Source organism: Plectropomus leopardus, chromosome 3 (assembly GCF_008729295.1).
Source record: "Plectropomus leopardus isolate mb chromosome 3, YSFRI_Pleo_2.0, whole genome shotgun sequence".
Taxonomy (NCBI): domain Eukaryota; kingdom Metazoa; phylum Chordata; class Actinopteri; order Perciformes; family Serranidae; genus Plectropomus; species Plectropomus leopardus.
In genome coordinates this window covers 28,286,218-28,313,438 of record NC_056465.1, presented here as the reverse complement: position 1 = coordinate 28,313,438, position 27,221 = coordinate 28,286,218, and the positions used below count along the sequence as shown (strand labels likewise).

At 38.3% G+C, this 27,221-nt stretch overlaps 1 protein-coding gene across 1 annotated transcript; it reads right to left on the bottom strand.

Annotated features, from left to right (window-relative positions):
- Positions 1–4,557: 4,557 nt before the first annotated feature.
- LOC121941320 (homeodomain-interacting protein kinase 1-like) lies at positions 4,558–8,595 on the bottom strand. The gene is made up of 7 exons (XM_042484097.1): positions 8,401–8,595; positions 8,121–8,303; positions 7,748–7,929; positions 7,458–7,581; positions 5,882–6,063; positions 5,571–5,792; positions 4,558–4,837 (listed from the first exon to the last, which is right to left on the bottom strand). The coding sequence occupies exons 1-7, from the start codon at positions 8,593–8,595 to the stop codon at positions 4,558–4,560; spliced, it is 1,368 nt and encodes a 455-aa protein (XP_042340031.1).
- Positions 8,596–27,221: the final 18,626 nt, after the last annotated feature.

Genomic DNA, 27,221 nt, shown 5'->3' with positions numbered 1-27,221 from the left:
GTGTGCTTCTCAGCTGTGGGTTTACTGATTAGCCTGATCCATAAATAAGTAATCAAAGTGAGAGCAGCGACATTCCGCTCGCCCTTATTATCGACCTGCTCTATTGCACACACACACACACACACACACACACACACACACGCACCGCCTTTTACCCCTCCTAATGCTGTATGTTATTGGAGGATACCTGAGAGACAGAAGTTAAGCCAGTTTATGATGAAATGTAAAACAGCAGGAATATCAAAGTGATTTGCATTGGTGTGTGTGTGTGTGTGTGAGCGTGTGCGCGCGCGCGTGTGTGTGTGCGTATGCATGGCAGAGAGGGAAACATACAGTCAGTGCGAGTGTGACTAAACTGACTGCAGCAGAATGACTCACCCTGTTGCTATGGCAACTTAAAGACATGCTCTCCTCTATAATGTGCGATTTCAACTGCTGCCGGCTAAAGGGGAGAAAATGTTTCCAAAAATCACTGAGGGAAAAGGGGGGGTTACAGAGTGCAGTGTATGGGCGCAGACAGAGAGCATTAAAGCTTCCATATTTTCAAAAAAAAAAAAAAAAAAAGCAGGAGGTATTCACAAAAACAAACACAAAATGCTCTGCTACAACCACACCTCTCTCTCTCCCTCTCTCTCCGTCAGCACTGCAGTATGAAACCCAGCAGCTCTCCGCTGTAGTGGACTGATGTGAGTGGGTGTTAAGCTCGAATGCCCTTGGTAAGTAAAAGCCAGGCAGGATAAAGTCTGGCCTCCCACCACAAAACTAAAACCCCTTTAGAATTCATTATGAACCAAAGTTTTGTTTGTCCCGGTTATTCACACTGTATGTTCCTCCTGTGATATGTAGCAGTAAAACTGCAATACCACAGAATAATGATCGAAAGAAAGATGAAAAAAACTTTGACTATCAGTGGTAGAAATATTTGCATTTTATGCCACTTAATTAATCCTACTGCACTATGATTTGGAAGCATATATTGTACATATATTACTTCACTACTTTGACAGCAGCAGTTACAAATCACTAATCTCTTTAAACAGATGCACATGCAAAACAGCACAATATTTTGGTATTGAGAGCACTGAGACTGTGGCTCAGGTGGTAGAGTGGGCTGCCCACTAATCGGATTGTTGTAACTTGGTATCAATAATGCACGCAGACTTTGAGGATGGTTAACGCTCTTTTCCATGTACCTGCAGTGTTGCATCGATGGGTTCGGCCCGGGCCTCACTGAGGTCCGTGATGTTCAACATGTTAAAGGAGCACAGCTCATCTGGCTCCTCGCTCTGCAGGTGGTGAGTATTTATTTTGCGCTTTGGTTTCCCTGACTCCTTTTTTTGGCTTGTTTTTAGCACCTCTGCACTTTTTTTTTGCAATGTGCCCCTTTTTCTGGCAGTTATGACATATTGTGTCCTGAAAACAATCATTAGCAAAACGCTAACACTCAGCTGGCTTAACTGACTTATGTGGTTTTTCCTTGGACACACGGTGAACGGTGCTTGGGTGTTCGCTGCTGTTTGTTTGCCACCGTCTCCATTGCCTGAGCAATCTCCAGCGCCTTTTTGAAAGTCAGTGTGGCTGAAGCGCTGAACAATCACAGAGAGTTTTGGGTTGTGGTGATTGTGCACCAATGTCACCAACTGCCTGAATACGATTCCCCTGGTTTCTGCGGCGTGGCTATGTTGTGTATTAATTTGTATGTCTTCGCCCCGCACACACTGAGGAGAATCAACCTTTTCTTTTCCTCCGCTATAACATCATTCGCCAAGAAAAAGTGCTCCAGTCTCTCTACATACTCAATTCAGTCATCGTCCCTCTCGACGAATTCACTGAGTGAACCGACAGTAGCCACGAAAACTTATAAATTACGTGCAAAGATATTTAACATTCTGGTATTTGTTTGTAGTCCAAGTAGTATTGACCAATGACATTCAAGCAGGCTTTGGTTGTCTATAAATAAACAGTGAAAAGCGAAAAATGAAGAATACACTGGTCTGAATGTGATCTCGTAATCCATCTGCTTTCATCTGACGACAACAATTTATCTATTAAATTTTTTTCTAATTTAGCTGTATTCATAAACAGATATCTGTTTATTGAGATTAGCCGAAAGGTTGTCTGGATTTGTCTCAAGTTGCTAATTAAACTGTAAACGATGAGCAGCTCAAAGGAGAAAAAGTCTTGGCCTTGGTATCCACTTACAACACAGGGGACACGTTCGGTCTGAAAACCACGTTAATCGTTTTGGAGAGTCATGTTTCCTTAAAATGACGTGAAATAGTGCGCAGTGGGTCTTGAATGACTTCCTCTCTCGTTTGATGGGTGTGTCAAAGGCATTTGAATAAAGCCTAGGGCTTAAATGTGCCTGTTGCTTTTTGGCCTTACATCATTAAAGTTTGATTAACTCATTTGTGAGTACTGATGGCTTCATTTGCCATTTTGTGATTTTAAGGGTTGCCACCAAATACACTTGCAAGACTTTTGAACTGAGCATGCCAGTTCTTTTATTTGTGTCAGAGGTGTTACTTATCAGCAGCGATTTAAACCAAATTCTAGTAGATCTTCACTTTTCATAGGAAGTTTTGTTTTTATTTCACACTTTTATTGGCAATGTAATGTTTCCCATACCAATAAAGCCCTTTTGAGTTGAACAAGTACTGTACTGTACTGAATGAATAATGCTGTGTAAAATGGGCAGTGTGCCTGCATAATACAAAAAGGTGGAACAATCAATGCCATTTAAATTCATATTTTTGCTGTGTTTTGTTGAGGCTGAATGCAGCCTGGATCATTGAAATATTGGCCATTGCCCTCAGGGGCTTTAAAATAGCTGCTGGGTTACAAAATTGCTAGTTAATTAGCCAGTAATAACCAGATTATTAGGCTATTGTCAACTCAATAACAAATCATTATGTTTTAATATAGATGGCACAACCTGACAGTGTAAGAAGTATTTTTTTTAAAGCCCCAGTTTCCCCAGCTGTAACATTAGAAATGCACACAGTAATTCAACAGTAATTATACTACAAAGATATCATGTATTATTCTGGAATGAGCCATTCTGCATAATGAGTGATACTCTAAATATGTTTCAATGCAAATAATGTAATTTTACATTACTTTCATTTTTACTTAAGATTTTAAATGTAGGGCTTTCCCCTTTAACTATACTGTGGAAATGCAACTTTTACCTAAGTAAAAGATCTATGTATTTGTATCACCACTGTATGTAACAGCTAGAAATCTTCCCTTGATACACTTACTTTTCTTTTCTGTGCAAGGGTTATTTTAAAACACAGTAAAACTGCAAATACCAGGGGAATTATTGTAGAAATAAAGATGAAAAACCTTTGATTTATCACTGCATTGTCAGTAAATATAATTGCAGTATGCACAGTATATTTGTTCTTAGATAAGATACTCCTTTTCCACTGTACTGTACCTCACCTTTCTCTCCACCAGCTTCAGGCAACATTTCGGCAGAAGTTTACATGCCGAGGTAATGAAAATAAAAAAAGGTCTCAATTGAAGTTAAACCGTGTTACTCAAGAGAAAATACGTCTCTTAATATATTTTTTTTCAAGTGTTTTAATATTAAGTCAAGCAAATAAACAAGCAAAAATGTAAAATGTTACAAGTTAATAAAACAATAAAGAAGTACATGAAATAAAAATGAGACTGTCTGGTTTTGTTAATCCAGACAAAACGGAGGTGACCTCTTCTGCCTATTGTCTCCTCCACACAGTCTGCCCCTCCTCCTCCTCTTGTCTGGAGAGGTTTTCTCCTGTCCTGAGCTCGAAGCCTCCTCATCAGCCCTCTTCCTCCTCTGGAGAGGTGTGACTTGTGTCGAGCTGGGTTGGGCCTCTTGTGTGTCACTCAGTAGTTCTAAATAATAATAATAATAATAATAAAAAAGGTTAGAAAAAGAGAGAGATTGGGGGCGTTTTTTTCTCATCAAATGTAGGTCTAAAACGTGTGTCACATGCTCATGGAAAATGGGAAACAACAAAATAAACAGGAAGGAAATGTTGAAAACAAGGATGAATTACATTTAAAAAAGCCTGTATTGTAGTGGCAAAATCATTTTTAAAAAAAAATCAGTTTCGACCAGTCTTCTTCATGGCTTTAAAAACATACATAACATAAGTATGGCCCCAACAGGAGCCAATCACATGACCCAGATGATGAAATGACCAGTAAAACAGATATAAACATATAATGGAAAAATGAAAAAATGAAGTGGACATGAAATTAAATTACCACCTTCCCCACAAAAATATATATCTATACATCCATTAAATGCACTGACTGTGAGAAAATTACAGACAAATCACAAAGAAAATGTGAAGTCATTGTTCTCATGGAGACCAGAATACTTAGATTAAGCCATTATAAAATTGTATTGTACTGGAGAAAAGACCTAAAGTGATTTGAAATAAACAGATCCCAAGTGTATGTGTGTGTGTGTATGTGTGTGTGTGTGTGTGTGTTTGCCACAGGTGAGCTTACTATTGACGCTGTCCGTCAGCTCTTTGCAGAGGTTTATGCGCCTCTTTTTCAGCGGTAAGTGGCTATCAGAGGTTGAGCGGGCTCTGCTTCGTCACTCTTCCTTTTGAGCAGTAGTGGACTTATTTGCCCAGCCGTTTCTGCTGTGTACATGCAGTCAGTCCTCCGTCTCTTGGTGATGTCTGAGCATTTTGGTGGGGGGTTGCCGTAAGAGGCTGAGCATGAAGCTGCTTTATCTCTCTTTCTTTTGAGCAGCAGTGGGCTTGTTAGCACAACTTTCTGTGCTGTGTCCAGGCGTTCACTCCTCTGCCTCTTGGTGGTGTTTGGGCTTCTGTGTCGATAAGAAAAAACTGTTTAGTATATTTGGTATCTCTAAATAGGATTGTCCCAGAGGAACGGAAAATTCAAAATAAGATCCTGTCTTTGTTAAGCCTGTTTATGAGCTAAATAAAACATCAGTTGAGATTTTGGTCATTTTATGATACTTCTTAAATAGTGCTCCTGAGAAATAACCTTTCTCTTGTCCCAGTCTGGTTCTAATTTAAAATCCTAAAATACTTTTTTTACACTCTCACTTTAGTAATCTTTATTTGTCTTAAATTTTCCACTCTTGAAATAACAGTAAGGTCCAAGCAAAAAAGAGACAAAAAAAGAGACTAGATTACGCTTAAAAAAGGAAGAAAAATTACACCCAAAAAATTATTACAAAGAGAAAAAACATGTAAAAAAAAAAAAAAAAAAAAAACCCTCAAAATTATAAAACAAACAAACAAAACACAGAAAAAAGACTTAATGATTAATCAACTAATCGTTGCAGCTGTACTTGATAACAAAATATCATATTTCATAAAATCCTCATGATTTTGTGTTTTTTTGCAAAAAAAAAGTGTTCAAATGTAGTGAAGTAAAAATGTTTCACTCTAAAAATGTAGTGGGGTAAAACTATAACACAGAATGAAAAGAAAATAAAGGACTAGTACTTCAAAATCATCCTAAATGTACCTTCACACTCTTCCTCTAAATGATAAAAATAACTAATTCAAGGAATTTAATGAAACACATACTTGTTGCCGCACTCAGAATCATCAGAATCACCCCTTTTCCTCTTCTGTGCCGGACTGTTTTCCTCGGCGACGGTGCTGTGCAGGCAGGGTTGCTCCACGTCGCTCAGCCAAGCAAAGTTACTCTCCTCAGAGTAGAAGGCCGGGCTGTTGTAGGTCGCCTCCTCGCCGTCATCAGAGCTCTGAATCTCACGTATTGTCATCATCTCCATAGAAGATGTCACACTATAAGACAAAAACTAACTGATTCAGTTTTATGTATCTATATCAGAATTATCAGTACATGTACACACAGTATCAAAGCACAGACTTACTAAGGGCTGCTGTCGAATTCACCAATAAGGTGGCTCATTGTGATAAAAGGATGCTGGAGGATCTCACTAGGCGTGATTCTGTCAAAAGCGTCCACCGTCAGCATCTTCTTTAACAATTCGACAAAGTTCGCCCTGTCGCACTGGTATGCGTCGGCATCTTCATCTGGTAGGTTTTCAAATGTCTTGTGGGGAACAGAATAAAACATATTGGTAAGAAAATCTTAACTTGTGTTGTTAAAGTTTATGAAAACATGATTTTAAGAGGAGATGTCCTACCTGCTTAAGAGAATCCAGACTTAAAATTGTGCGGGGATTGCAGTTAAAGCAACCCACTTCAAGTGGAGACTAAAGGGAAGGAATGTTTGAGTTTAGTACATTTGTTCCAAATGCCGTGAAAAGCAAAGATGCAAAAATTTAGATGGCCATAAATACAGCTAGATGATGGACAAATGATGGTGTACCTTAAATCTCCACAGTCCTGTGTGTTCTAGATGAAAGAACAGTTGTGTGTAAAGTCCAGTGTGCAGCAGGAAGGCTGGTGGCTCAGCAATGGTAAAAGAGATATGCTTAATCTGTTGGCACAACACAATGTTGGGTTAAAGATCTCTGATGATCAGACGAATGTGTACATTTTTACCATCACTGTATGGATTAAGTATGCATTCAGTGTTTTCATGCAGCCTGTTGCAGTTGATGCTTTGTGCAATACTTAACAGTTCCAACTGCAAAAACTGCACAATATGCAATACTGAGTTGAAGTCCTCTACATTTGTGTGCCGTAATATTTCAACTGTGCAATACTATTTCATTTATCATTTTTCATTTTTACCTCTTCCACTCTTGCATTTTGATTTTGCACACTTGTAGTACGATGCAAGTGTTTGTATAGTTTTCTCTCTATTTATATTTTTTTCTTATATTTTTCTTAGATTTTCACATTTATCTATACATAGAGTGTTATATTTTGTGAATTTGTTCTTGTTTGGTCTTATACTTCTATTTTCCATACAACATATTCTCTTTGGATATTTTTATATTTTCCCTTTATCTTAAAATCTATATGTATAGGTTATATATTGTATATTGTACAGTGATGCATATATTTGCAAATAGGTCTGATATTTCTTTTTCTTATGCAACATTCTCTTATGTTTTTATATTTTCTTATATTGTTCCTATATTTTTTATATGTATATATTATGTTGAATATTGTATAATAACACAATGTACATATTTATACATATTTATGATATTTATATTTCCTATTCATATCTCTTCTTGTATTTATATATATAGAGAGAGATTTTTCTCTTTTTTTTTATATAGCTTATGAATATATTGTGTTATATATTGCAGCAGAATGCACTTTTTTATTTCTTATTCTATTTTTATTTTCTTATAATTTCTCTATGTCTATAGCATCATTTCCCACTCGCCCGCGGGATCAATAAAGTATTTTGAATTTTATTCTGGAAAAATTCTTGCTATTGTCACCCAAAGTAGGATTTTTACAAAAATAAGTCGAAGACATCGGCTGGCGTTGACATTTTTGCTGTGTTTTAAGTGTAATATTTACCATATCATATTCATTGCAGCCTGGGAACAATGGAATGCCTCTTAACATTTCGACAGCGATGCAGGCCAGAGACCACACGTCGATGGCCTCGTTGAAAGGACATCCCAGCAGGAGCTCTGGAGCTCTAAACATAAGAAACACAATCACATTAGATTTTAAGGCTATACTAAGTGAACTTCTGCTAAATGTCTACTATTAATTGTCTAGTTCATAAATATATGACGTTTTGGTTGCCTGACTAAAAACTTGCCAGTGTGCAGGATTTCATTTGTGTGCTCTCAGTTACATACCTGTACCACAGGCTCTGAAGAATCACCCCTGTTTTTCCCTCGGGGTCTTGACATGCTATGCCAAAGTCGATGACTTTGACTTTTAATGGCTGCCGTACATGGTCCACCATCATAATATTCTCTGGCTTTAGATCTGCATGTATGACTCCTACGGTCTTCAGAAAGTCCAGAGCACTGGCCAACTGAAATCAGTAAAAAAATAACTTTAATTTCACAGAACTAAAGTTGTAAATGTATTTAGTGTTTGTTATTTTGGGGTTCCTCTGTTTCTATAGCTCAACAACATTTGCAATTAAAGAAGAAACATGTATTTTGGTGGAAATTTCAAGGTCCGTAGTTTCACACTAGTTTAATTTGTGTTACACAAACATACCTGTTGCACTATGGGGCGGATCTCGTTCAACTCAAGAGGCCTTATCTCTGTGAATTGATACAGATTGATGTCCAGTTTCTCAAACTCAAGACAATAACGTCCCTTAAAGGTGAAGGAGTCGTTCAGTGTGATGATGTTGAACTTGTCTGAGTTGAGATCTTTCATCCATTCAAGGGTGGCCGCCTGAGAAAATATGAGATGTCAGATGGAGACTTGGTGTGAATGAAATTCGGTTTTTACTTAACATCCAAGGAAAATTGTGATGAACATGATGTGTCACCTCTTTCTTTGCATCCTCAATGCCACTTGTGCTTTTAAGGATTTTTAAAGCCACCATTTCACCAGTGGCTACCTTTCTGCACTTGGCAACCTCTCCATAGGTGCCAGATCCAAGGAGGTCCTGGACCTCGTAGTCTGAGGTGGTGGAAGAAATCAGGCTTCCTTCGATGACCTCAAAGTCCTGGTTGTCCATCATGATGACAGACAGAAATCTGATGTCGATTCTTAAACCTGAGAGAACAGTAAAGAAAAAATTTAGATATACAAAATCCTCTTTTGCCTTGTAAGCAGCCTGAACAAATGCTTATAGCAAAGAACTGAAACCAAATAAATACCAACTTCTTCAATAAATATCTATATTCATTGTAAACATTAATTTAAAACATGGACCCGTACTGTTAGCTGAGTAAACTCATCCTTAAATTAAGAAAAAATCTTAAAAATACATTAAAAAAAAACTAGCTATTTTGCTGTATTAATGTATCCCAGCTTTTCAATAACTACACAAAGAAAGCTCTATATTTTCATGTATGTTACTGTAATGCAAAGTATATTACCGATTATCGAACAGACCAAATAAAAAAAGGTACTTTTACAGTAATTTATGGCATGAAAAAATGACTGGTGATAGATTGGATTCAACTAATTTCATCTAAAACTAAACTGTCAGTATCAACTACATTATCTGTGAACCAGGTGGAATTAAGTACATTTATCAAAATGTGTTTCTTTATATCAACATTGCAACCAGATGTTCACTTTAAGAAGAAATTTGTGATTTTTCACTGCTGGAACAAGTATTTGTAAAACTAACTCAACTTACCAGACTTTCAAAGGTCACTCAGTGTCAGTGAATGTTGTTAGTAGTTTGTGATGTGTCAAGATGAATTTCCGTGTAAAATGACTGAAGTTTGACCAAAATGTTCAAAGTTGTCTACAAGTTATCGCGCCAAAAACCAAGGTTGAAATGACCAAAACTGATAAGTCTGAAGCATATGTAACCTTCCAGTGTGACATCATTCTGCTTCTTTGGTTCCAGAATGGAAGTTCTGGAATCTTTCATCAGCAGCTGCACACTCAGTTACCAGTTTATCTATGAACGCCTATCTCACGCTAATACAGTCTAATACATGAGATAAAACCTAAAGTGAAGCTTATAATGATCCTTTTTTGTTGAAACTCGGAGACAGCGGTGGAATAGTCTCTAACTTAAGAAGTAAAAGCAGTAATACCACATGTATAAAGTCCTACATTCAAAATATTTGCCCACTTCACTAAAATATGCAAGCATTAGTGCCAAAAATTACCAAAGTAAAGCACTCAGTATGCAGAATAGCCCATAACAAAAAAATGGCTTTATTATTGGATGATAATTATTGATGCATTCATGTGTATATCATTTTAATGTTGCAAATGTGGATACAATTTATATTACCCTTTATACTGCAATGTGGCTTAATCCATAATAATATTATTAGTCTGCACAATAAATGAAAACACTCAAGTAAAATACAAGTACCTCAATTGTACTTATGTACAGTATTTAGATAAATGTACTTTTTAATTTTTTTTTTACCACTTTTTTGACACTGACTTGGAAAGACATAAGTGCAACTCATTTCAACATTAATAACTAAAACAAATGGAGAGCACAAAGACTTAAAGGTGGTGTTATTTAATTCAAACTGTACTGTTCATGTATTTTTCACAATAATTTTAAGCTGCAGTTTGTAACTTTTATGAAAATAACATTGTGTCATATTTGCTGAAGCTGTCACAACATCCAGACAGTAGTACAGATAATCTTTGAAGAAAAGCAAGTCCCTTCTAATGGTATCTGCTAAGATCAAACCACGGTGCAGTTAGCAAAAACAAACAAAAACAAACTGTCAAACTAGGCAGCGGCCATTAAATATGAATAAAGACTTTGTTACCGTGTTGTTTATTTCTGGCCTCAAATGTGTCCAGAAACATATTTAAGTGTGCTGTTTCACTGTAAAATGAGAAAGTTGTTCCGGCTGGTGGAGAGAGCTTGGTGCTCCCGTTTAACCTGACGGCCAGATCACGACACGGCGGCCAGGTCACAAACTTCAATAAGCAACAGGCAATGCAGTACCAGAGTCCTGATCCAGAGTAAATCAGTTCTTCAGCAGTGATTGACATGAATGCTAAATCAGAGACTCCTCATCTCTGCAGTAGGGCCTTTAGAAGTGCTACAATTTTTTGATGGGTTTTATGATTTTTTTCATGGATTATTCTGTGTCCTTGAGTGACAGTTTCATCAAATGTGACAATACATTATGTATATAAAAGTTAACTGCTGTAAATCTAAAGCACAAATGGAAAATAGAATCTATCATCAAACATGTAGACTTTTGTTGCAGTTTGACCTTTCGTTCACGACAACAGCATTTTGGGGGCTTGAAAATGTAAACTTTTGAAACCAGGCTCAAGAGTGTAATTTTTTTACATTGCCTCTTCTGTCACTGTGTAAACTGGCAGCGCACGGATGCTGTGGGGATGGTTTTCATTATGTTATCATATGAATACAGATTTTCTTTTTTTTTTTAAAGCAAAGAAAATACTTTTTTTTTTAGAAGGGCCGTTCTCATCTAAATGTGGCCTCATTTGCTCTTCCTGAGATTTCTGCCATTTGTTTCCTCTGTTGAAGGGTTTTTTTGGGGAGCAGTTCTTCCTTATCCACTGTGACGGACACTGTGAGGATGTCGTATGCTTCAAAGCCATCTGTGGCACATCGTGATTTGTGATATTGAATTGAATTATTAAAAGGTTAACCATGGATTATGATATACAGTATGTCAACTTTGTATGACACATTCAACTTTGTTAAACTTCTTGTTTATTTTTTATAAATAGATATTTTTTAACATGATGGGGAAAAAAATTCCCTGAAACACGCAAAAGCATGCCTCCGTGACCCACCACGCGCACACTAAATTCATCATTTATGACCACTTCATTCCTCTTTTTAAAAAAATGAATCCTTCAAAGGAACAGTGAGATTTTCACACATAAGTCGAGGTGTTAAAGATAAAGAAGACCTTTCTCTGTTCTTGTAGAAAAAAACTTTTTCTCAGTAAAAAAAAAACCCAGCTCCTCTTCTGACCTCCCTTCCCCTTTAATAATTTATGTACAGTCCCCAAATTATATTAAAACAATATATGTGTCCTCACTTCAAATTGGAAAAGGAAGTAATCTAATTTCCTCGCACAAATACACCAGACTCCAGTCTGACATTCTTAACCTACAATTAATTGGCAATAGAAAATGAATCAGACCGTTCCCCTCTCTGTGAGCTCCTGCTCCGGAGGAAGAACACAAAACACAGAAGTAAAGGCAGAGAAGAATGATGGTCCTCATGTTTAATTTAATTGGGTCCTGTGTGGACACAGTCGCAGTTCCAGGCAGCTCATTAAGCTCCACTATGGAAAAATAAATGTTCCAATTCAAAGACTAACATGATAAAAACAAGATAGACTAATAAATAAATGGACATAATTTCCCCTGTGACACCAAAGACAGGTCTGACTTCAAGAGAAGTCGTGCAGTCAGAAAAACATGTAATAACGGGAAATAAGAAAAGATTATTCTCTTTAACTTCCAACTTCCTGTGACAGCCACGCGCTGACGGAGTCTGTGATTGAGGAGGCTTGATTATAAACAGCTCCAAAGGGGATTTTGCGCTGCAGCCCTTTATCACCTTGTTTGACTCACCAAGAAGTCACGGCAATGAGAGTGGGTAGATGAAAAAAGTTGTTTCATAAGAATGTCAAAGCTATTACAGTAGAGAAAGACTTACTGGAAGATGCTGCTGTACTCAGTGAAGCATTTTTATATATGATTACATCTAAACCTCAAACAGAACTGTGACATTATTGTGCTGAATCTAAAAACTAAAGGTTATAAAAACTTTCATCATGCATCTCGATTCTGCATTCAGCCATGAATATGTGTGAATATCTGGATCTGTGTGTGTGTGTGTGTGTGTGTGTGTGTGTGTGTTGGCTTGCTAGAGGGCTGACACAGGCACCATGCTGCAATTAGCCAAACAAGAGACAATGACATATTGAGTGCTGCTAGCACCTTCTGTTAGTCCGCCTGCAAATCCCTCTTCGGGCCATCGCTGCTGACACAACTACAGCATCACCCTGAACAGCGTCTTTCATGTTGAACCAGGTCATACTGTGGGAAAACAAAATACTGAGTACATTAAAAAAGTGTTTGAAATGTTAGTTTTCTCAAGTTATTTTAATATTCAATACCACACATGCATAGATATTCTACTTAATTGTTTCTTTTGGTGGTCTATAATTTACTGATTAATTCCAAATAATTTCCAGGGAACTTTCCTGGAAAGATGTAATTTCTAACTAATTACAGATGAAGTAAAGACTGAGTTGTATTTAACTAGTATACTTTTAATTAGTTGATTTAAAATAATTGCTGGTGAGGACAGAGGGTTTTTTATTCAGCACACAGCAGGCCCGCTCAACATGCAGAAAATGTGTCTTGTCTCCAGCAAGCATACAATTCAATATACAAATGAAAAATTGGTTAATGATACATAAATAATACATACATATAATATTTACTTGGGTTTAAACGTGACAGTTATTTCAATTTAATGCTCAATTTACAAAATTGCATTGTTCTTTCCAGGAAACTTCCTCTTGAATTTAACGCTATGAAAGCTAATGAGCTGGCAATTACAGCAGAACATCCATAACAACATTTTTCAACAGTATTGTTACACATTTGTGTTACCTGACAAACAGCAATACTGGTTTATACAGTAGCTTGTCACTGGTGCAGTACAGTTACAGTGTCTTGCAAGTCAGTTTCAGAACAAATGAACGTGTAGTTATGTATTCAAAGAGACAAAACCTTGTGACCTTTAGTCACTGAGATTCAAGCCAAGCTCCCACCACACAGCACAAAGCCACCATGATCAGCTGGTGGGACTTCAAAATCATTATCACTCACTGGCTTCCCACATCCAAACCCTATTCTCTTCCTGGCTCCACAGTCACTTTGACCTGGAGGGTTTCCATTAACCCTCAAATTGGTTTTGGCCCTGATCTGGCATCGGGGGCATGGCATCCAGTGAGAGGAGCACGGGATTGTGAGTGAAAGCATAATAAAGAAGGCTTAGGGCCTTCCCCAATTTTGTTACCTTCGGGAAATGTGGGTACTTTGAGAAATATGTCTGTAATGGATCTATTCACAGTGTGTCATTTGTCTTTAGGTAACTGTTACAAATCAATATTGAAAATTAAATTATTTTTATAAGTTGACAGTACAGCAGTTAAGGTTTGGTTAAGTTTATTAGGAGCAACAATGACTTGGTTAGTGTTTTTTAAATGCAGTATGTCATGCGGACAAGTGGCCAATCTAGCACAAACACATTATGTGCTCTTCGTAGTGTCTGGTGTAGCACATCAAATTAAACAGGAAAATGCAAGGGGAGAAGCATAAAAAAAAACAAAAAGGGGAAGAACACTTCATCATTACCTGGAACAAATCATCATTACCAGGCTATAATGAAGCCTGCTCCTGTAGCACACAACCCTGCTGTGGTGGAGTGCCTCATCACATGGGGAGAAAAAGCCATTTCCCTGTAGGAGCTCCTCTCTGAGACGATATGTGCTCGATCTGAGGACGGAAACATACAGAGGGGTAGAGAGATGGAAGTGAGGGGAGAGTCAGGGCATGGATATGTGTGTTTGCTGTGTATGTGACAGCTGAGTGAAAGATGAATCACAGAGCAACACAAGAGCAGAGGAGACGCACAACACTTGGAGTGAGACTTAATTTGCTGCGTTTGTCCCTAAAAATGTTTGGCACCAATAGCAGGTCTAGACAGGATTTGGAAAAAAAATAGGTCATGCAGCGTAACAGTCACTCTTGATGTTGTGTTAATATTTAATGCATTTCCTCCCTGTGAATTGCTCCCGAATATTCTCTCAGCACTGCTGTTTTACATGATATATATAAGATATTCTGACTGATGTAAGTGGTACTTTGATAACTGCTCAAAGAAAGCTAAAAAAAAGAAATAATTTTGTTAATCACACTTCCAGACTGCAATAACTAGCCTATAGTTAACCCTTCATAACCTGGGTGGACCTCAGTTTTCTTGTGCTGCATTGCGTTGCAGATTCCTTTTTACAAGTATTAAAGCCTCTGAAACTTCAAAATTGGTTTGATTTCTTTCAAAAACACAGGAAAAAAACATAATTAACTCAGGGAAAAAAAATCAACTTGGCCATAAATGTTTAATGTTTTTAAATCCTGAAAGCCTAACAAGGGACATGGGTTACAAATTAGCCCTGGCTAAAAACCTGCATACATCGCATCTACTTTGTATTATATATATATGAAGCAATGTTTTATGCATTTGTCTTTGTTAAATAAACAAACAAACAAATAAATGAATTAATAGAATTCTCTTAATTAAATATATAGCATCCACTTTGTTTTATGTATATGTGAAGCCATGTTTTATGCATTTGTCTTTGGTAAATAAACAAACAAACAAATAAATGAATTAATAGAATTCTCTTCATTTTCTTGTTTTTTTTAATTTGTTTTTTGTACTTTCTCTCTCTTTTGTTTTTTTGCTTAATCTCAGGTCATTTTCTCATAACATTTTACAAATTTCTTGCTATTTTTGGGTCATTTCTTGTTTAGTTGCTCATCACCATTTCCCATGTTTTTGAAAGAAGTCAAGCCAATGTCATCAAAGGTTAAATGGGCGTGAATGCACAGAGGCATCTTTTTTCTATATTTACTGTTGTGAGAGTCTACCTCATGCAATAATAATGAATATAATAACAACAAAGCCAGAGTTAGGCACAGAGTTCCAGATTTAATAAATGGTTGTGTTAACAATTTACCAGCATTGTTTACTTTCAGCCACACACTGAACTCTGCCGTGTCGAGCTCTTCCTCTGCCTGTATCCTCTCATTACTCTCCAGGGCTCAGCCTCGTATAGCACCGCACTTACCTGAGGGTGAATGACATCATCCTCCCCAGAGGAAAGCTCCTCCGTGTCCTCCTCCTCTTTCTCGCAACACTGCAAAAAACCAAAGGAAAAGGGGACAGAACAAAAAACAACAAAACCTATTGATTTATTTTTGTTATGATTTTCACTCCTCCTGCAACTAAAATGTCTCCACGCACTCCAGAAAGAAGTGTCATCCTGACATATAATTTATTTTTAATCATTAAACCCAGCAGTCAGGGACAAAGACAACATGTCAACCATCTGACAGCTTGTTAGCAGATAAGAAACAAGCCCACGGATCTACAAAAGACAAACTGACAAACGTGGGACAGAGATGTGTATGTGTGTGTGTGTGTGTGTGTGTGTGTGTTATGCAGGGGGGTCGTGACAAGTGTCATCTCATTATGGAGTGTGCCCTTTGTCTTTCACACATTTCAATCAGGCACACACACACGCTCACAAAGTAATGGAGCTTCTCTACTCTCAATTAGGGCCTGGTGGAAACAGTCAGCGCTCATTCACATTCACCCTCCTCACGAGTATGAATATTAAGTTTCTCATTCATAAATGTCAAAACAGATTTTTAAACTTAGAATAACGATATAATAATGATATAATAATGCAACTGCATCAACTGTGCCACTTACAGTCGGATGTCTGTTAGCGACACACTGGTGCATTTCAAGTCACGTTTGTGCCACTCAAAGCCGGGTGTTTTGTTACATCATCCATGAGCTTTTCCTGACCAACCAAGTAGTTGTTATTTATGAACCCTTCTTACTGCCGACCAATTTTGCGTGTAGCAGTGCACTAGTGACAAACATGTGCAATTGGTTGCGACATATGGTAAACATTGTGAAACAGTCGCAGTTTGATTAGATTTAGGCACCAAAACTTCCTAGGTTTAGAAAAAAATCATGATTGGTGTTACAATAAGTGCATTTGTTACATAACTTATGTTTACACGTGACATAATTTGACTTGACTTCTGGTTTCACTCGAGACACAAACAGCAGTCTTCTGCATCCTGTGTTTGTTTGACCCAACCATCCGACCCAATGTCATCCCTACACGGACTTTCTCTGCATTCATGCGGTGCCAGAAATTATGATTAATGAATAATCAGAAATATTGTGTCCAGCTGGAAATATTCCCATGAATGGCTTGCAAAGTCTGTGAAAATTTGGAAACTCCAGTTGCAGAGTTGGTATCATATATGCAGAAACATGGAGGGTGACAGTAAATGTTTAGTTGATTTTAATAAATGTTACATTGATACAAATATTGCATTTTATTTTTTGTTCACATTTCATTTATAATGTGTAATGAGGCTATAACTGTAAGCTGATGTCTACAGTGTCCTAGATTAGATAGAAAAGTTGTTCATTAGCATTAGTATAGCATAGATAAAGAAATAGTTTCAGGGGATGTAGACTACTAGTGCAGCAAAAAATCATGTCATTTGTTACCATTCGCTTAAACAGAACATGAATCTTTACTGGACTGCTTAACTCTCAAAGCAATAAAATATAACACATCTTTGTCATGTCTATGTTTTTCCACATTACGACTTAAGAGCTCATGAGCACGCTAAATACAGGGCAGCCACTTCCCAACTTGGAAAACAGGACCATTGGAGGAGCATGTGAACGCAGGATGTGTTGCTCTTTATACTTTGTCATCTGATTTCCTTCTTTGCCACTAGAGGTCACTGCCTAACAATAACCAACATTTACAGAAATAAATATAGGTCTTTAAAAAAAAGTCTTAATTTAGAGATTTGCAATGCAGACTGTTTGTAAACAGTCTAGTGAAATGAAGTAAAACCCAGAATGGCGTTACAACCTGCAATACACACGTTTTTACTCCCTGAATTTTGCAGCTTCCTCTTAGATGCGAGCTGCTTAAGATCTGGCACCTGATCGCTACCTTTTTGTAAATTATTAATCCCACCTGTACTTGTACGTACCTTTAACCAGGAATAAGTGTGTCCTGGTCATGAAAGGCAGCAGCACAAGAAACACAGGAAGTCAAATGTTGTAATAGGTCACTTGCTTAGACTACCTATACTGCTGTTTTTTTAGGAGGGTGGTCTAAAATATGAGCTTATGAACTGTCAGGTACCAATCATAGCATGTCATGCACAAGAAAATGTGTTTCCCCCCGTGACCAAACACAGAACACACAAGGCTACATATATAATAAAAAGTTATATAAAGAGCCAGCCTGGCTTTCAACGTGGCTCAAATGACTTTCAGCCAAAGGATAAGGGAGAGTTTATAGAAGACGGTTTCACAATGGTTGTATTCACCGTCAATGTAATACTCCATGTGTTCTCAGTAGGTGGCTTTCTCCTGCTCAGATTACGTATTGCCCAGGAAACAAAAATGGCCCACATGTCCTTCCTATTGCCAGAAATATTGAATAGAGCAGCCCACTACATGTACACGCAGCATCCTCTGTGTGAGAGCAGTGAGTAATGTTTGGAGATGGAGGGATGAAGACCTTTTGTTTTGTAACAGCTCACAGAGCATGAGTGATGCCAGCTGAGCCACAGGGGCATGAGGTAGGTAGCTGTGAGTGACTCTGTGTGTGTGTGTGTGTGTGTGTGTGTGTGTGTGTGTGTGTGTGTGTGTGTGTGTGTGTACGCGCTATTTTATAACCTAACTGCATGAAGTAGTATGTGTGTATGCGTGGGCACAAGTGTGGAAGGTGTGAGTGTAGTGAAGAGTGTGTGATGTGTGGGAGGCGCATGTACTGTCGAAAGAGACACACACACTGGAAATATACTGGTTTCTTTGTGCTTTTGTCACATGTTCAGTCCATGTTTGTTTGACTTGTTATCATCACTGTTTTATTCCTTCCCGTAATCGTCCATTCTTTGCAGAAATTAGTTTTTCTTTCTTTATCCTCAGACTAAGAGCTCTTCTACCCACTCCAATTTTCCAATGTTGAACAGCTCATCTTGCTCTGCCACCTCCACCACTGCAGTTACATAAAAAATAAAAAATAAAAACATCAAAAGTGGCAATTATCTGTGACTTCCAGCAAGTTCAACAATGAACTGAAAATGTTTTTAGCAGAGTGATTTTTGGACTGGTGCATGATGCTTTACTGAGGACTTTGAGGTTTAGACATTCTCGATTTTTGAAAATCTGGCTAAATGACCACTTCAGAAACTGGAATTGGATTCTGTGTTCAAGAGTGCAAAAAGAGCCCCAAATGGATTTAATGATATGGTATTTCAGACAAATTGATTTTGATGGGGGGAAAAAAACTACAGCAGTATGTGAGGAGACACGCACTGAGCACAGACATCTATTATACATCTATTTATCTGTTCATATCTGACAAATAGAGTGGTGTAGGGAAGGTGGAGAGGTTAAAATTGCCCTGGTTACCTCCATAAAAAGCCAATGGAATTTTTCCATTGGCTTTTGGGTTATTGCAGAAAATAAGCTCAAACAAATGTTTATTAAACTTACATGTTTTGTTCAGCAAGATAATCTTCACAAGAGTACACCACTTTCACAATTTCTGAGGCATAAATGTAACTGTCAAAAGATGTTAGCTATGAGAAATATTTCAGTCTGCACCAAAGCCAGTTATCAGTCAACACAGACACTGGTACAGATAGATCTACAATAAGTGATTATCTATTGGGTGGAGTCTAATACCCATAAACTGTATCAGTTTTAGAAATGTTCTGCAACACTACTGATATATGAAGTAACCCATGATCACAAACTTGTCATCTATCATTGTGTAGAGCTGATGAACTCTTACTTTGCTAGAAGTGCTGTCAGGTATCAATTAAAATTCTTCCTTATAACAACAGTAATACCATGTATCTGTAGCCTTGTGAACATATTCCACTTTAAGAGGTAAGGCTCTTTTGCTGCTGGTCATTAATACTGCATAGACTCCAACATGGTGCTTCGACTCATTGTAAGTCGTCCCTTATGTTCATATTTACAATGAGCCGGGTAATTAATTCTAAGGACCCATCTGCCCTTTTGCTTGTTTAAATATTTATACAGCAGTCAGTCTTTTTTCAGTTACTATTTATTCCCAGCCACTGTCACCAGTCTAGCCAGGCACTGCCAGGAAGCAGCGACCATATATGGCAGAGAGGTCGATCTAATGCTCTGGAATAATTCATTGTTGTAAATGACCAGAGAGAGAGAGCTCATTAATCAGCTTGTAGAACATGAAACTGTAACTGAAAAACAGCAGCAAATATAACAAGCTGTGATGTAAAATCATGTTGGCAGCGGCAGCAAGCAATAATAGTATCAGTCTGTGAATAAACTTGACACATGAATGTGCCTGTTGGGATTCATTTTCTCTCCGAATGCAGTGAATCTGGGTCACGTGGTTTCAAGGCTGTCGCATGGCGCTCAATTGTGAAAGACAGAATCAAAACTTTCCCTCCTCTGTTTGGTTTTATTTATCTGTTTCTGGCAGCTTTCAATGCAACAGCGGTAACAAATACACTTCATTCATTTGTTACCATGGTAACTGCTGCCGGCATGAGCATCAGCTCTTGTGTAGTCAAGAGTCTTTAAAGGGCTAGCTCGCAGAGGGAGAGAGAGACGGCCTGAAAGAGACAATTTACAGAGATGTTTTTATTATTAGTCTTACAACAGTTATGGATATCTCCTTCTAGTGTGTACATGATGAAGCTTTAAGTCACCTGTTGTTTATTTGGACAGCTGATGCTCCAGTGTAGCACCTGAAAAGAAGTTTTGTATTTGTACTATATAATTAAGTCTGTGTATCCATGTTTTTTTTTTGTTATTAGATCCATTTACACTGCCTGTTCATGGTGGGAGGATTGTTAATCTGCCTTGCCGTTCTCTATAAAAGATATGATTGTAGTAAAGAGGGACAGAGTGGTCTCACCTTTAAGCCACCAGGGGAGATAGTTACAGCGCCAAAACAGTGTCTACATAAAAAACAACGGGTGTGACAATTCAGCCCATTCCCACTTCAAACTCGTCAAATAGCGCCATTCTGTCAGCACCTTTAGCATACAAGTGTGATGCCAAAAGCCACTTTCTGAGCGTGACGCCAGAAGCCACTTTCTGTGTCCAACTGTAATGCAACTGGATGGTACCGGGCACATCCACATGCAAGGCACAGGGGGGGCATCACTTGAGAACGCAGCCGGAGTGAATCTGTCGCATACATATGATATGCTAAAGGACAGCATCAGGTGATAATGCTGTCAGTGACCACGTATAATAAGAAGAGCGAGTGCGATTATGTGGCAAAAAACAGGCAAACAGACAAAACAACCAAAATAAAGCACAAAATGACTACTGTTTAGACCTGGTATTGATATATGTCTTATATACATTGCGCCAAATACAAGTGTAAACAACCACCAAGACGCATGTTGATCTGATCACTCGAACCACTTACTGAGTTGGTCTTGGCCGCAGATCTTTTGTACCGTAAACACTAAGGCATCCTGATGCATCCCTGACAAGAACAATGTCATCAATACAGGCCATGGTGGTTGTTTTGCTGTCAAGAGTCTGATGCTTCATAACTTGCACATTTTATGATGTTACCTGACCATCCATGGTTTTGCCATGTGGAAGGAGATGTGTTAATTTTTGCCGAAAGCAGTATCTCTGGTTGTACTGACACTACTGGTAATGTGACTTGTGAGCATGCTTGTGAATTTGGAAGTAATAATGGTTCACAGGGTCCTTTGACCTGTAAGTGATGTAAGCAGTTATGAAAACTGAACACAAGTTGTCAGCTGGTCACGTATGATAGACACAGGTGTGAATGGCTATGTGTCTCCGACGAGCAAAAAAGAAACAAAATTATCTTGAAGAGAAACAAAACCACAAAAAAATGCAGAATGACTATAGAGAGACACAAAACAACAACGCAAAAGAGGTAAAACTACCACAAAGATTGTCTTGACCTTGTGAAGGAAAGGTGGTGGGGTCTTTTGCATATTTGTGCCCAGAGCCCTATAGTCTCATAATCCACCTAAGTTATCAAAGTTTTCTGAGCATGCAAAACTTTCATACTTTCCTGCACAGGGGTTTGATGAGGACAGGTCTGACAGCAATTTGCTCTGTGCTGCCAATGAATCCATTTCAACAAAACAGGCAAGACAAACACATAAGATGATGATGAAAGGCTTGAAAAAAATACACTTCGTTTCAACACAAAACAAGCTCTAAAGAAGGAGCCAAAAACATGAGGCTTAATGCAAATGACAAAAGCTTGTTTTCGCACAAATACTCACACAAACACACACACACACACACACACACACACACACACACACACACACCACTAATTGTATTCCCAATGAGGAAAAAAACTTTGAAAGGCACTGTTACATTTCATCCAAAATGCAATCTGCAGCTCATTTTTTTGGAGCACTTTCTCTCAGGCCTGTGTGAAGGTGACTTGAATTGCTACTTAAGAGGCAAAGAATGATTACCTGCTTATGCTGTGTGATGTGTTGTATCAAGAAAAAGCATCAAGCATCCTGAAACAACGGGAAAGAGAGGCTGTGTTTGGTGTAATTCAAGGACAAAAAAACAAACATGTAATGTGCCTTTCTCAGAATTTGCTCAAATAACTGTGATAACATTTTCCATCAGATATGGTGGTGTATATACTTCATAAAGGATGGTATTATCTTTTTATATTTGTTTTTGTGAACTAACCAGCTATTATGTTTCCTGTTATAGCTGCTGCGTACTCTAGGGGAAAACGTATTTCATGATGTACTGACATATAACCCTTTAGTGGTAAAATCATGTAGCGTAAGTGAGAATGATGCCTTCACAGGAGACAGACTGGCAGACATTCGCCTGTGACTCATATCTGGATTTCACCTACAGCTGACACTGCTAGACTTTATTCTCAACACGATTTAAAATACATTCCTGACGTGCTGAAAATTGATTTCTTTCTGTCACGTAAATGCAGATTCCCAAGCATGTGATGGATGCTTTTAAACCTGATTTATGTTTAATCACATGGTATTGATTTAAAAAGAGGTTCTTAAAGAGATTGCTCTACCTGTAGTCCTTTGGGACGCTGTACTCTCCTATTCCAACATTTTCAAAGAGCTTGTGAATGTTATAGGTTCAAAAGGGTCCAAAGTGGTTGTGATGTATCTGAAACAAGATTTTCATAACACATGGTTTGATGTTATTCTTCATTAAAACTACAGTAGTTTCTGACTTAACAGTTAAAAATCACTGAGAAGCAGCTCATAAGATGACACAATTTCTATATTTTCTAAAAAAATATGTTGTTTTTTATGTTCTAAGTTTATTTTAAAAACAGACTGGATGCATACCCTGTGGAAATGGAAGTGTATTTCTAAAAGACACAATAAACTGCTGCATACCGCCGCTAAAGGGTACCTTGGTTGCTTCGGTATCTGATGCCAAAAACCACTGACCAAATGCTGGTATTCGACGACTTGGAAGTGAGAATGTGTTGGAAGAATAATTAATACAATGAATCGTCATTAAACTATGTTTAAAAAATGACAAATCTACCTTCTACATGTAGGCTATGTACAGATAAAGAACACATAAAAAGGATAGTTGTACTAGTATTGGTCTATGCACATCAGAAAATTTGCAAGATTGACTGTAAAATGAGAAACCAAAGTATATCAGTACTTACTTTCATATTGATATGTCAACCAGTCTATAAACCTTAGCAGCATAACAGAGTTCCTAAAATTCAGTTATGGCTTTTGGTTTTGGTTTGCCACTTGAGATTTCCAGTGGCCCCATCTGGCCGCCATTCTATAACACTTCCTGGGAGCGCCACTGTCCGGATTACATAACTTTGCAGTGTCTGCAACTGATGCGCCAGGAATCCAGGAAACAAGTACAGTAAGTGTAGTGGCTGCCTGTGAGTGAGTCACATCGGACTGAATATCCATTAGCAGTACAAAATGTGGCAGGTTTAAACGAGGTCTGACAAACTGTAGAAGTGAGCCCTGAAGGAAAGATACGGCAAAGTTTAGTGTAAAGACAGCAGATGGTTGGTAGCACATCAGTCGCCATCACACAGCAGAGTATGTAAACCAATATGGGGGTGGTACAATAGCTGTGATCAGGTGTGGTCCTTTATAAACTATTGATCAAAAGGGGAAAATTTGTTGCTTTTAAGTCTTTGATTTGATCAATTTAGGGTGAATGAATTCAGTCAAGTTGAGAAAACTGATGTGAAATTATTGTTAGTTTTTAATTACAGTTTTCATTTGTTCATTTGGAGAGCACTACTGTCACATGGAATAACAAACCAAACTTTGATTTTAAGGTATTTTATGCACTACGCAGGATTGTCGGTTACTGTAAGTAAAAACAAACTCAGATTCACTCTCATTTAGCATTTCGACTTGTTACGTTTGTGAGTGTGGTTTTTTTATTTGTTTTTTTATGTGCTGTGCTTTTTAGATTTCTGCTGCTTATGGTCTGGCACCTGGTTACCTTTTTATAAAGCCGCAACCTCAGCGCTGTGGGAGTACACGCCTATAAATGTCCAGAGCACAGAAACTTTTAAAAAAGGAGAAAATCCAGACAGAGGCAGAAAAATACACCACCACACACTGAGGGTGGGTTATAATTTAGGATTGAGAAAGTTTTATCGGCTGTTTAAAAAAAAAAGAAAAAACATATATTTTCTTTTTATTGAAGTGTTTATCTTTAAGTAAGGTATTTCAATTCATAAAACTCTCTAAAGCAAAATAAAAAGTTTACAAAAGCAAGCACACCCAGATCACAAAAGCTAGGTGCTAGATAAGAGATAATACTAGAGACAAAAATGTCTGATGAAGGGCATGTAGCTCGAAACATCACCTCGGTTGTAATTGAATCAAATATTTATGGGAGCATAATGTTGTGTGCAGGCTTTGTTTTTCCTTCTCTTTTTTTCTTAAGCAGAATGCCATGATGGAATAAGCTGCAAGCCACTTCAGAGATCAATACCAATCAAGGTCAACACCCACTACTAATATAAGTACTAACTTCTGCATCACCCAGGCATGACCATGATCCTTAGTGCACTCCATTTTCGATGGGAAGTCAGAATTTCCAGGTTCCCTGTGGGAAATTTTAACAGGAACGGCCCCTGAAGTCAGATTTCTGACTTAGAAAGTCAGATGAACCTTTCCAACCCCAACCTCAAAATCCAATATGGTTACAAGCTACAGCAATATACTATTTATTAGCACTTCTGTCTTATTTGTGTCTCATTAAAACAGTCGGACACACAGTCCTGTGCAACATCTATCTGTGGACTCGTTGCTCATTGTTTGTATGTGCAAAATGAATAATTATATGTATGAATAATGGACATAGCTACAATTATGTCACCCATTGGTTTGTGGACTGCCTCAAGTTTGACATTTTGGCCGTCTCCATCTTGGTTTTTTTTGGAGGTGAAAAGGACCATATTTCGACAACAGGCTCGGGCTGTGGAGGAGCAAACAATGGATCTGACTAATGGTCTTTCACAGCCTTTAACCCCAGTACAATTGTCATAGACCAAAACCATTTTTGTACAAGGCCGTAAACATGTTTATTTCTGCTGTAAGGTTTGGCATTTTAACATGGAGGTCTGTGGGGAGTGACTTTGTTCTGGATTCAGCCTCAAGTGACCATACTAAAACATTACAGCTTTTCCATATTGGCTTCATTTCTTGGCCTCAGTTGCTGCTCGGTTCTTATCAAATGGTATTTCTAACAGCTTCTTAGTTTTCCAATTTGTACTGTAACATGACTAAATCCCAGCTCTGACCTCCGACCTCCAAGGTAAATGGAGCGCAGCAGCAGGTCGTTATCCTCACTGTGCAATGACCATAGACTGAAAAATAACACATGTAGCTATCATCACTCTTTGGTTTGTGGACGAGCCTCAAGTTCTTTATTTAGCTGTTGCCATCTTGGCGTTTTTGGAGCAAAAAGCATCTGATTTGGACAAGAGGCTGGTGCTGTGGAGGAGCAAGTGATGGATCTGACTGAGAAGTTAAGGGTACTATAGGCAAAAAACCTGTCATTCAAAGCGGCCCGCACTTAATTATGCATAATATTAGGCCTCAATAGAATGTTAATGAATGTGTTATATAAAAATTCAGCCACCATACAGTTGTCACGAAGGGGGAAATTAGTTAAAGAGACCCAAACTGTTTTTTGTTCCAGGCTGTAAACATGTTGATTTTTGCTGAAAAGTTATAACATGGGGCTCTATGAGGATTGGCTGACTTCTGGAGCCAGCCTCAAATGGCCAGTTGATGAACTGCAGTGTCTAACACTTCGGGTTCATTGTTTAGCCCCTGATACTGACACTTGGCAATGACTTCAAACAATTTAACAACTTGCTGAAATAATTAACAAAAACAGACACAGCGTGGCATTTTGAATTGAGCACTAGTGTTGTTGATGGTGCTTGTATAATAAAAAAAAAACAAAACACAGAGGCAATAACAATAACTGATACCATGACTGGCCAAGGAATTCAATACACAGGAAACTTATTCTCAGGAATAATATCCTTTACTTTATCCTTTAATATCTCATCGAAACAACATAACACGGTTAATAAAATTACCAGAATACACATTGAAATGAACATAAACTATTGACGGAGACAGTTCCAGTCATCAGCCACAAAATTAGATGCTTATAATACCCCATTCAACAACAAACTGACATAGATTATATTTGTTGTCCAATATGCTGGATCTACGGATGTTAATATAATAACTGAGCAGTGGCATCAGCAGCACAACACAATTACTTGAATATTCTTGGAAATTGAAATTTCACTCCATATTATGCCTTAACTTTCAACTAGGAGACCCTTCCAAACTTTCTATTTTATTTAGTTATAGACTCAAGTGTTAAGTTTTAAGACACCGGGGTCATGAAAGTCTGTTATTCGAGTTGAATAAAAACACTTGAGAGCTTGTATAAGTCTCGGTGAATTCAGGAGCATGAGGACATCTACAGAGGAGATGAACACCAGGGGTTATTCCAACCCACTGGGGAAGAGCAGAGAGATCCGGAGCAGCTCACAGACGGAGCTAAATAACAGTCTCTCTGACACCGAGGGAGACCCTTTAGTCACGACCACGTCAGTGCCCCTCTCTGGTTGCAAGGCGAGAGGGGAAAGAGAGCGGAAAAGGTGACATAGGGGCAGAGGAGGGAGGGCTGGGAGAGAGGGAGGGAGTGCTGTTTGTATGAGCAGTGCGTGCGCTGACATTAACCTTTCCCATTAATGAACCGCTGGAGGGACTTCACATGGGCAACGCTGGACACAGGAAGGAAGCAGGGAAGAAGAGTGAGGTGGAGGAGGAAAGTTGTGTGCAGAGGGACAGAGGGGGTGATTCTATCCGGCCTTGTCACTTTTCCTACCCTCACTGCCGGTTCAATCAGTAACACACATTAGGAGTAAATTGAGTGGATAGATGATGCAGCTGCTTTCAGCCAGGCCGGGGCAGACAGAGCAATTACCACTGCTGAGCCCTGTTTAGCCGTGTGACGTACACGGCAACACTGCGACTTAAGATAGGCCAGTGGGTGGATTATAATGGGGTGGGTGCATTTCTTTTATGCTCTGTGCAAAGATACAGACTTCATATCCTCTATCAGTCAGGAGTGCAACCTCTTTTATCTGTCAAATGAAGGATGCACTTCACAGAATAGATACAGAATAATGCAAATCAATGGGAAAACACCGAGTGTCTTAATAGACGTTTAGAAAAAATAGGAGATACAAGCAGTAAATG

Coding starts and splice junctions, on each gene's coding strand:
- LOC121941320 (XM_042484097.1), bottom strand. CDS start 8,595: ATGATGGACAACCAGGACTTTGAGGTCATCGAAGGAAGCCTGATTTCT. Junction 7,930..8,120: donor TCCGCCCCATAGTGCAACAG/GTATGTTTGTGT, acceptor TACTGATTTCAG/TTGGCCAGTGCTCTGGACTT. Junction 7,582..7,747: donor CTTCAGAGCCTGTGGTACAG/GTATGTAACTGA, acceptor TCTTATGTTTAG/AGCTCCAGAGCTCCTGCTGG.